At 43.9% G+C, this 11,294-nt stretch overlaps 1 protein-coding gene across 2 annotated transcripts; it reads left to right on the top strand.

Annotated features, from left to right (window-relative positions):
- The first annotated feature begins 1,602 nt into the window (after positions 1-1,602).
- LOC310954165 (uncharacterized protein) lies at positions 1,603-9,470 on the top strand. Of its 2 annotated transcripts, XM_083923497.1 has the most exons (8): positions 1,603-1,739; positions 4,227-4,326; positions 4,514-4,609; positions 4,793-5,175; positions 5,518-7,708; positions 7,906-7,966; positions 8,054-8,190; positions 9,333-9,470. In XM_083923497.1, exons 1-8 carry the CDS (start codon positions 1,701-1,703, stop codon positions 9,359-9,361), a joined length of 3,036 nt encoding a protein of 1,011 aa, XP_083779623.1. In that variant the 5' UTR covers positions 1,603-1,700; the 3' UTR covers positions 9,362-9,470. The 2 variants fall into 2 exon arrangements, with proteins under 2 accessions (XP_083779623.1, XP_083779622.1); XM_083923496.1 differs by having other exon boundaries at positions 4,793-7,708.
- Positions 9,471-11,294: the final 1,824 nt, after the last annotated feature.

The following is an 11,294-nucleotide window of genomic DNA, read 5'->3' as shown; positions in this document are numbered from 1 at the left end:
TTAAAGTGCATAATTATTTATTCATTAATTAAAGCATTTTATTATATATTTATTATATTTACAACATATTTTTATTAAGTTTTAAATGATTTAATTATGTATTTATTCATATTTTAGTGGTGTAGTGTTGGAACATGTGAAAGGGGGCGTTTCCTTTATTTCAACCAATCCGCGTTAAGACGGAAACATTCACCCCGGAAGCGCCAGAACCTGGACAACGTGTCCTTCAAAATAAAAGCTGTGGGTTGATTTACAGAATGAATTGAAGAGTGTAGTTAAATGTGCTGAATGACTTCACCTGGGTTCAGGTTTGAGGTTCTTAACATGTTTTGTTACTTTCTGTGTTTCAGAGAGCCGCGTGTGTCGTTCTTATCGCTTTAAAACGTTATAAAGATTATTTATTTTATACGTCTTTACACGTTAAACCAGGCGTCTGCAACCTTTACTGTCAAAAGAGCCATTTTTACGCCTCTTCACCAAGTCAAATGTGTCCTGAGCCGCAAAACATGTTTGATGTCACAGCTTATAAAGTTATATATGCAGTTATATGATATATACACACATTAACCAGCTCTAACTGGGGGATCCTGAGGCGTTCCCAGGCCAGTGTGGAGATCTAATCTCTCCACCTGGTCCTGGGTCTTCCCCGAGGCCTCCTCCCAGCTGGACGTGCCTGGAACACCTCCCTAGGGAGGCGCCCAGGGTTCATCCAGACCAGATGATCCTGAACCACCTCAACTGGCTCCTTTCAACGCAAAGGAGCAGCGGCTCTACTCCGAGTTCCTCACGGATGCTGAACTTCTCCCCCTCTCTCTAAGGGAGACTCCAGACCCCCTCCTGAGGAAACGCAGTTCACACGCTTGGACCTGGACCTGGTTGTGTGGGTCCTGACCTGGACCTGGTTCTTTGGGTCCTGACCTGGACCTGGTTCTTTGGGTCCTGACCTGGACCTGGTTCTTTGGGTCCTGACCTGGACCTGGTTCTGTGGGTCCTGACCTGGACCTGGTTCTTTGGGTCCTGACCTGGACCTGGTTCTTTGGGTCCTGACCTGGACCTGGTTCTTTGGGTCCTGACCTGGACCTGGTTCTTTGGGTCCTGACCCAGCTTTCAGGACCACAGGTGAGGGTAGGAACCAGGACTGAGGGTAGATCCAGAGCTTTGCCTTCCGGCTAAATATAATAGATAAGTTTAACACTGACACTCTTCGTTAGAATTACTTTAACTATTGAGACTTTTCATTCATTTAGTTGCTAATTCTTCTTTAATTTTACTTAAGTGACATTTTTATTAAGGTTTTATTTTCTTAAAGTAAGTAATTCAGTTTTTAAAGTGTTTTTTTCTTACTAAAATAAAGGATTTAAATGCGTTTTATGATACATAAGAGAATTAGTGATGATTTAATACAAAGTTAAAAGTTTTTTTTTACACTTTTTTACATCAAACATGTTTTATTTTTCACTTTTAACTTTAAATTGTTCACTAAATATGACATTTGTGTCCTGGAGCTACATTTTACAAACAAGGTCAGGCTTTTATTTTGAAAACCGTGGCGGGAAACTCGTCCTTCTTCATGGTTCTTGACAACTGTCATGGCGGCGGAGGACGCAGAGCTGCAGGACATGAAGTTCTTTCCCACAGAGACGTGAACGCGTTTCCATAAAAACCTTATTTATATTTATTTATTATCACAATCATTCAACATGGCCGCCGCTCTGTTCAGGACACGCTTCTGTGTCACGGTGAGAACCTTTATTATTTATTATTATTTATTTATTATGTTTAAATCTTTATTTGCGTTAAACTGTGAATTAATTTCCTGCAAACCTTCACATGCAAACACAAAGTATTCAGTGTAATCACTGTGTTTAAGGTTGTTGTTGCTGCTGTGAAATGTAAAAATGTAAACATAAACACACAGTTGTGCATTTAAAAGAGCACAGATGCCACTAACTGTTGATTAAACTGTTGATTAATCGAATATAAACTGTGAGAAAATAGTGAAAATGTCTTTAAATTGTCCTGTTTTTTTCCAGATATTCAGTTTAATTCAATATAAAAACCTAAAAAAAGCAGTTAAACAACATTTTCTGCCATCATATGAAATAGTTTAGTTGATTATTTTGATTTATGTCGACTAATTGATTTGTTGATTAATCGTTTAGTTGCATAATTGACAAGAACACTGTGTCCTAAACTCTTTTTATGTAATTCTCATCAATTAATCGTTAAAACAGCAAATCTGTGCATTAAAAAAGGTTCCTGAACATTTAGTTTTACACATTTCATGATATGATCGTTAACATGCATTTAGAAATCTGGATAAACGTTTGATAAATGCAACTTCCTTCTGTGCATTTGTTATTAAAAACATGCAAACATACAGTGGTGTGCACAGACTTTTGAAGGGCACGGGCGCAAAAGGAAAAAAGGGCACATATAGCATGTCCTCGCCACTGAGGAGGACACTTTAACACACGTTTATGCTCCTAGAGGACACTTTAACACACGTTTATGCTCCTAGAGGACACTTTAACACACGTTTATGCTCCTAGAGGACACTTTAGCACACGTTTATGCTCCTAGAGGACACTTTAACACACGTTTATGCTCCTAGAGGACACTTTAGCACACGTTTATGCTCCTAGAGGACACTTTAGCACACGTTTATGCTCCTAGAGGACACTTTAGCACACGTTTATGCTCCTAGAGGACACTTTAACACACGTTTATGCTCCTAGAGGACACTTTAACACACGTTTATGCTCCTAGAGGACACTTTAGCACACGTTTATGCTCCTAGAGGACACTTTAACACACGTTTATGCTCCTAGAGGACACTTTAGCACACGTTTATGCTCCTAGAGGACACTTTAGCACACGTTTATGCTCCTAGAGGACACTTTAACACACGTTTATGCTCCTAGAGGACACTTTAACACACGTTTATGCTCCTAGAGGACACTTTAGCACGCGTTTATGGTCCTAGAGGACACTTTAGCACAAGTTTATGCTCCTAGAGGACACTTTAACACACGTTTATGTTCCTAGAGGACACTTTAGCACACGTTTATGCTCCTAGAGGACACTTTAACACACGTTTATGCTCCTAGAGGACACTTTAACACACGTTTATGCTCCTAGAGGACACTTTAACACGCATTTATGCTCCTAGAGGACACTTTAACACGCGTTTATGCTCCTAGAGGACACTTTAGCACGCGTTTATGCTCCTAGAGGACACTTTAGCACAAGTTTATGCTCCTAGAGGACACTTTAACACACGTTTATGTTCCTAGAGGACACTTTAGCACATGTTTATGCTCCTAGAGGACACTTTAGCACATGTTTAGGCTCCTAGAGGACACTTTAACACACGTTTATGCTCCTAGAGGACACTTTAACACACGTTTATGCTCCTAGAGGACACTTTAACACACGTTTATGTTCCTAGAGGACACTTTAACAAACGTTTATGTTCCTAGAGGACACTTTAGCACACGTTTATGCTCCTAGAGGACACTTTAACACACGTTTATGCTCCTAGAGGACACTTTAGCACACGTTTATGCTCCTAGAGGACACTTTAACACACGTTTATGCTCCTAGAGGACACTTTAGCACACGTTTACGCTCCTAGAGGACACTTTAGCACACGTTTATGCTCCTAGAGGACACTTTAACACACGTTTATGCTCCTAGAGGACACTTTAACACACGTTTATGCTCCTAGAGGACACTTTAACACACGTTTAGTGTCCTAGAGGACACTATAGCACACGTTTATGCTCCTAGAGGACACTTTAACACAGGTTTACGCTCCTAGAGGACACTTTAGCACACGTTTATGCTCCTAGAGGACACTTTAACACACGTTTATGCTCCTAGAGGACACTTTAACTCAGGTTTATGCTCCTAGAGGGCACTTAACACACGTTTATGCTCCTAGAGGACACTTTAGCACACGTTTATGCTCCTAGAGGACACTTTAACACACGTTTTGGCTCCTAGAGGACACTTTAACACACGTTTTGGCTCCTAGAGGACACTTTAACACACGTTTATGCTCCTAGAGGACACTTTAACACACGTTTTGGCTCCTAGAGGACACTTTAACACACGTTTTGGCTCCTAGAGGACACTTTAGCACACGTTTATGCTCCTAGAGGACACTTTAACACACGTTTTGGCACCTAGAGGACACTTTAACACACGTTTTGCGTTGTCAGTGTTTTCACAGGGAGTGGTGCAGAATGGTTTGGAGGCCACAAGCTGCGCTGTTCAGCTCCAAACCATTGGACAGAAAACAGCCACGCAGGACACACATAAGTAAGACAAACGCTTCATTTTACTCTCTGCTCGTCTCACGGCTCAATGCTAACCTTTAAAAACAGCACCAATGTTTAGTTGCTGAAACTGAAAACACGGTGGCCATCTTTAGTCTCCTTATATTAATGTAAAAACCGTGAGGTCGTGGAGTTGGGATAAGTTTCATCTTTTCGTGTTGCTCTGACAGAGAGAGCCAAGCCCCAGCCGGCTGTGGACGTGGCTCAACTCCTGGAGCAGCTCTTCTCCCATCCAAGGCCGGCCACAGCGCCTCCTGCTGGCAAAGGTCAGAACATTCAGAGGGAAACACAGAAACCAGCTGATTTCTAGATGTTTTTACTTCCTGTTAACTCAAAGCATGAAAAGCTGCAAACGAGGAACTTGCTCTGGAGTTGATTTGATTAGTTCTGCTTTGTTTCTGACACGTCTTCCTCCTGTCTGTGTCTTTGACATCCTCTTCCTCTCGCAGCTCGACCCTCCGAAGCCTCCTCCACGTCCTCCCAACCTTCTCCCAGCTCCTCAGCGAAGGTCTCCACCGCAAACGCTCCTCCAGAAACTCCAGTGTCGGTCTTTTCTGCTGCTTCTGGATTTTCCAGTGTGGCAGATTCCTCTCCAACCGGCACAACTCCTGCGTCATCGGGACCATCTGCAGAAGAAACCAAAGTAGAAACTGCTGCAGAGCCAGCTGAACTCAACACACCACTGCCCCCAACAGCCTGCACGGTGGAGCAGAACGCAGAGTCTTCATCATTTCCAGCTGCTACAGTAGAACCAATAATAGAAACTATAATAGAATCACCAGTAGATCATATCCTACCTCCGGTGGAAACACCAGAAACCGGGGCTGCTGTTGTCGAGGGTCCAGTAGAGCCTACAGTAGATGCTGCAGCTGAAGAAGTATCAACCAAACCGGCTGGAGAAGAAGCCTTAATAGAAACCACAATAGAAGCACCAGTAGATGTCAGCCATGTTCCAGTGGAAACCTCAGAATCTGGAGCTGCTGTTGTCGAGGGTCCAGTAGAGTCTACGATAGACGGCCCAGTAGATGTCGCAGCTCAGAAAGTAGAAAACAACTACACAGAAGTCTCATACTGTGCCAAAGATGGGCCTTTAATAGAAACTACAATAGAAACACCAGTAGAAGCCAGCCATGTTCCAGTGGAAACCCAAGAAACTGGAGCTGCTGTTGTCGAGGGTCCAGTAGAGTCTACGATGGACGTCACAGTAGATGCTGCAGTTGAAGAAGTACCAACCAAAGCGACAGACTTCTCACACACGGCTGGAGAAGAAGCCTTAATAGAAACCACAATAGAATCACCAGTAGATCATATCCTACCTCCAGTGGAAGCCCAAGAAACTGGAGCTGCTGTTGTCGAGGGTCCAGTAGAGTCTACGATAGACGTCACAGTAGATGCTGCAGCTCAGAAAGTAGAACCCAAAAGCACAGACTCAGGAGTGGTTCACAGGTCACACACGACGACAGCAGAATCCATGATAGAAACTCCAGTTGAACCTTTAGTGGAGGCCAGAACCTCTCCTCTGGAAACAGTAGAGAGCAGAGCTGCTGTTGTCGAGGGTCCAGTAGAGTCTACGGTAGATGCAACAGTAGATGCTCAAGCAGTACAAACCAAAGACACGGCTCCTGTTAACCTCTCGCACACGGCTGAAGAAGAAACCGCAATAGAATCAGTAGATGTCAGCCGTGTTCCAGTGGACACCCAAGAAACCGGAGCTGCTGCTGTCGAGGGTCCAGTAGAGTCTACGATAGACGTCACAGTAGATGCTGCAGCTCAGAGAGTAGAAATCAACTACGCAGAAGTCTCATACAGTGCCAAAGACGGACCTTTAATAGAAACTCCAATAGAACCGGCAGTAGAGGCCAGGCCCTCTCCTCTGGAAACACTCGAGGGGGGTTCTGTGGTTGTTGAAGGTCAAGCTGTGCCGACCAACAAGACAGACGCATGCACTGCCAAAGACGACCCTTTAGTAGAGACTACGATAGGACCAGAAGTGGAAATCCAAGAAAGTAGTGCTGCTGTTGTTGAGGGTCCAGTAGAGCCGACGACAGATGCAACAGCTCAGAAAGTAGAAACCAACAAGACGGACGCAGGAGCGGTTGGCGTCTCGTGCGGTGCGAAAGACGACCCTTTAGTAGAGACTACGATAGGACCAGCAGGAGAGCCCAGCACCGCCCCTGTTCCTGAAGGTACAACAGATCCCAGAGTAGGAACCGAAGCAGCTGACCACCTCTCGCACACCCCTGCACTCCAAGAGTCTGCACCTTTACCTTTGAGAGATGAAGGTACCGTAGAGTCCGTGAGTGCTGCTGCGGACAGAGCTGAAGAAATGACTCTAGAGTCTGTGACGCTCCACGAAGACGAGGTTCTGGTGTCGTCTTTAGAAACCGACGAACTTCTCCGGACCAAGTATGTCCTCGATGAGAAAGCAGACAAACAGCTCCGGGAGTCGGCGGTCCGGACGGGAATGATCGGAGCCGAGTCCAAAGCCGCGGCTGAAGGCGAGAGTTCGAGCGAAGACGAGAGCGAGGTTCTAACGGACGCTCTTTCGAAATGGGACGCTCTGTCCGAAGACCTTCAAGAGCTGGAAGGAGAGAGCGGCGCGTTGGTGAAAGAGCTTCTCTGTCGCGTTCCCGCGGCGCCGTCCAGATCTACAAACGGAGCAAAGGCAACGGCAGCAGAAGCCATGACGCTGGAATCGATCACTTTGGCGAGGGTGAAGGCCGAAGTCGGAGGTCTGGAAACCGAAGCTCTGCGAGAAACGAGGAACGCTCTGGAGAAAGAAGCGGACGCACGAGCAAAAGAGGAAAAGATGGAAGTTACGCCCGAGATGGATGACGGTTCCGTCTTTGAGGACACGACGGAGGCGGACGTGTTGGCGCTAGAGTCGATCTCTGAAGCCACGGCTGCGATAGAAGCTGCGACTTCTGTTATGCTGGAGGCCATGTTGGGTTCTGTGCAGGGACCGGCGCGACAGGAGGAAGTGATGAGTCAGGAAGCAGGAAGTGAGTGTGAGGAGCAGCGTGGGGGCGTGTTGGAGGCGATGAGTCTGGAGTCGGTCACTCTGGCTGAGGTTGAGGCGTTCTTGGACTCTCTGGAGGACGAGACTCTGAGCGAAACCGCCGATTATCTGGAGACAGAAGCAGAAAACGCCGCCGGAGAGAAGAAGGCGACGGAGGACGTGGCGGTTGAGGACGTGGCGGCGTCTGAAGAGTTGACCGAGGTTTTGGGGATCGAGTCTCTTTCTCTGTCTGAAGATCTGCAGACGGACGAGCTCATGGAGGAGCTGCTGTTCGTCGTTCCTGGTCACGTGACGGTGACGGAGGGCCCGGTGGACCAGTGGACTGAGAGAGCGGAGGGTTTGAACGGTGAGTCTGACCCACAACCTTTATTCTAATCATATCCAAGTCTTTTTAGTGACTACACTTAACCGTCACCTTTAGTTGTCTTAACTTAACCGTCACCTTTAGTCGTCTAAACTTAACCGTCTCCTTTAGTCGTCTAAACTTAACCGTCTCCTTTAGTGGTCTTAACTTAACGGTCTCCTTCTGTCGTCTAACCCCAGACCTGGATCCGGTGCAGCGTCTGTTCCTGGAGAAGATCAGAGAGTACAGCGACAGACGCAGGTAAAGACTCTTAAGTTCTGCTTCTGTGTGATGTTGAAACATTTGGACGTCGTCGCGGCGTGGACACAGTCTCCTGTCGTCGCTCAGGTTGAACGGAGGCCAGTCGGGGGCGGAGCCAGGGGCGGAGCCAGACCATGAAAGACGCCTGTCGGAGGAGGTCGCTAAGCTGCAGAGACTCTACGGAGGAGGAGACCTGAGCAGCTTCCCTCAGTTCACCTTCAGCGGTGAGACACGCGCACAAATGAAACTGAATTTAGCAGCGAGTATTAATATAATTTATAATTAATACGTTAATAGGTTTAGATCATATCTCCATGACAACACTGAGGGGGAGGGGCTAGTATTTATTTTATTGGAGGTTAAAGCTTATGAATAATTAGGGGTGTGGCCTCTTGAGTGACAGCTAGCCTCTTGCCCTCACTTCTCCTCGGAGGCTAGTTGTCAGGATTAGCATCATTAGCATGCTAACATTAGCATGCTAACTCCGTCATCTGGACCTGGACTGTGGTCATTCGTGTGGGGGTGTTTCCATAAGTGACAAGATGGTTTAGGAAAACACCGTGTTTGCGTTAGCTCTGTTATGCTAATTAAATAGCTGCACCATGACTTGAATCCAGCCTGCTATCCATGACACAGACACTGGATGCTAATGCTAATGCTAATCTGAGCGTGGGACTGTGCCGCTGTCTGCTCTAGAGACACGGGACTCCCACGCCGTTTAGCTAGAAATGTGTTCTGTTAGCCTAGCTCCCGGGCGCTGGAGCTAATGTGAGCTAATGTGGCTAATTCTGTAAACGTCAGCCAGATGGACGTATCTCCCTCCCCCCAGCGTCACAAACATGTCCAGTCAGAGGAAGTGAGGCCGAGTCAGTCTGACAAGATGGCGGCTCCCGTAGTCAAGGACGATGGACGGAGACGCTGCATCTGTTTTTACACAGTCTGTGGCTTAAGTCTCTTCTGACTGAGTAACTCCCTCTTGGATTAACGCATCGAGACGTTTTACAATAAAAAACACTCTTTTTTCCAGTGACTCACATTAAAGCTGATAATCCGATTCTTTACGGAGATGACGAGTTTTATTTTTACCTCTGGGACGAGTTTCAGCTCCATCACTGCAGCGCGTCAACAGCTTCACCGCACAGACTCAGACTCACAGACTCAGACTCACAGACTCACAGACTCAGACTCACAGACTCAGACTCACAGACTCAGACTCACAGACTCAGACTCACAGACTCACAGACTCAGACTCACAGACTCAGACTCACAGACTCAGACTCACAGACTCAAACATGTGACAGAATGAAGATAAATGTATATTTCATAAACATAAACAGAGTAAATGACTTGTGCTGTTTCTCTTCAGAGCCTGATTTGGACCCGGACTCCAAATGATCCTCCGTCCCTCTTCCTCCTCCTCCTCCTCCTCGTCTCTGAGTGAAGGACGTGTGTTTGCATGAGCTGACGTGAACAGAAGGGATTTATGTGTTCCTGCAATCATGAGAATAACTACTTATATATTATTATATTTTATTAAAGCAGCACTTTCAAAAGAGTCCTTGTGTTCTCTGAAGTTTGTTCTCCCTATTTATTTATTTATTTATTCATTTATTAACTTTCCTATGTAATTTTCCTTTTTGTTTAATTTTTAAATGTAAAATCTATTTTTTACATGTTTATATTAATTGATATATTCATTTCTATATTATTTTCTGAGACCTTTCATATAATTTATTATTAATTTGAATGACAGCCCCTCATTTGCATAATGAAGAAGAAATGCATAAATAAAAGTATAAAGAAAAAACAGGAATAATTACAAAGTTTGTCACATTTTATCAATTTATTAATGCCTAGATGTATTTTTATGTTGTTTTTGATACATGTGACGTCATTAATGTCTTTATCGAGTCATTTATTTAAAACAAACATAATTATGTCATATTATCAATCAACACTTTAGCTTGTGCAACGTTTGTGTGCAGCTAAAAGTTTCTGTCATAACTAAACGTTAGCTCGACATTTAACAATAAAACAACAATATTTGCTTAACTGTTGCACCTGAAATGCACAAAGCCACCACAAAAAGATGCAAAATGACTAAAAATAGATGCAAAACCAGCACAAAAAGATGCAAAATGACTAAAAATAGATGCAAAACCAGCACAAAAAGATGCAAAATGACTAAAAATAGATGCAAAACCACCACAAAAAGATGCAAAATGACTAAAAACAGATGCAAAACCACCACAAAAAGATGCAAAATGACTAAAAATAGATGCAAAACCACCACAAAAAGATGCAAAATGACTAAAAATAGATGCAAAACCACCACAAAAAGATACAAATATCACTTATGAATGCCTAAATTTATTTGTTTATGTTATTTTTGGTACTTGTGATGTCATTCATGTATTCATCTAGTCTTCTTTTAAACAAAGATCAACATAATTGTCACTTTCTTTTGTATTTATTGTGACTGATGCAGCTTCGGTCCTCCGTGATGAACAGCAGGTGGAGCTGTCAGGTCATATTTCTGTCTCTCACCTGCATCTGGAAATATTAATATATTTGTCTGTTTCTCAGCATCACTGCAGACTGTGTGGTGACAGATCCGTCCCCCTCAGTCACGACTCCGCCACAGAGATGAGTGTGTGTGTGTTGTGACTCACACACCAAAAAACAACAGTGCAGCACCAAACTACATCCTAAAATCTGCATATTTTAGAGAATAAATGCTTTATTTTGGCAAAAAGGACAAATACAAGTCATAAATCAATGCAAAATGCTTACTACAATAATTCAGCTCTGTTAAATAGAGCAAAAATAGAAGATTGGTGACATTTACGTTCATTTCCTGCACCAAACTGCATCCAAAAAAGGTCATTTTTTAAAACAACAATGTGGTTTGACCTTTATTTTGAAAGGGTAGAGACACATCCCAGTGATAAATACATGTCAAATGTTGTTTTAAATAATTCTGCTGCGTAAATAAAGTGATAGAATAAAACAAAATCAGAAGTAAGTGTCATTCACAGTCATTTTTTGTGTTGATCATGGATGTACTAACGAAACTGCATACACAAAAGTGACATTTTTAAAACAACAATGTCGTTTGACCTTTATTTTGAAAGGGTAGAGACACATCTGAGTGATAAAAATACGTAAAATGTTGTTTTAAATAATTCGGCTGAGTTTAATTAGTGATAAAACAGAGAAAAACTCAAATATTAGGGAGATTTCATTCACATTCATTCATTTATTTTCCAGCTCTGTTGATCAGGAGGATGCGCTTTAGGGGTCCTCACGGCCCTGTGGTGACGTCACT

The sequence above is a fragment of the Echiichthys vipera genome (genome assembly GCF_963691815.1).
Source record: "Echiichthys vipera genome assembly, chromosome: 11".
Lineage (NCBI taxonomy): Eukaryota > Metazoa > Chordata > Actinopteri > Perciformes > Trachinidae > Echiichthys > Echiichthys vipera.
The sequence above is the reverse complement of the archived record's forward strand: the minus strand, read 5'-3'. Positions and strand labels throughout refer to the sequence as shown.

Bases quoted from the DNA above. Each gene is read 5' to 3' on its own strand.
- LOC310954165 (XM_083923496.1), top strand. From the start codon at position 1,701: ATGGCCGCCGCTCTGTTCAGGACACGCTTCTGTGTCACG. The intron at 4,610-4,792 runs GTCAGAACATTC...TTCCTCTCGCAG, and splicing joins AGCGCCTCCTGCTGGCAAAG to CTCGACCCTCCGAAGCCTCC. The intron at 7,967-8,053 runs GTAAAGACTCTT...GTCGTCGCTCAG, and splicing joins GAGTACAGCGACAGACGCAG to GTTGAACGGAGGCCAGTCGG.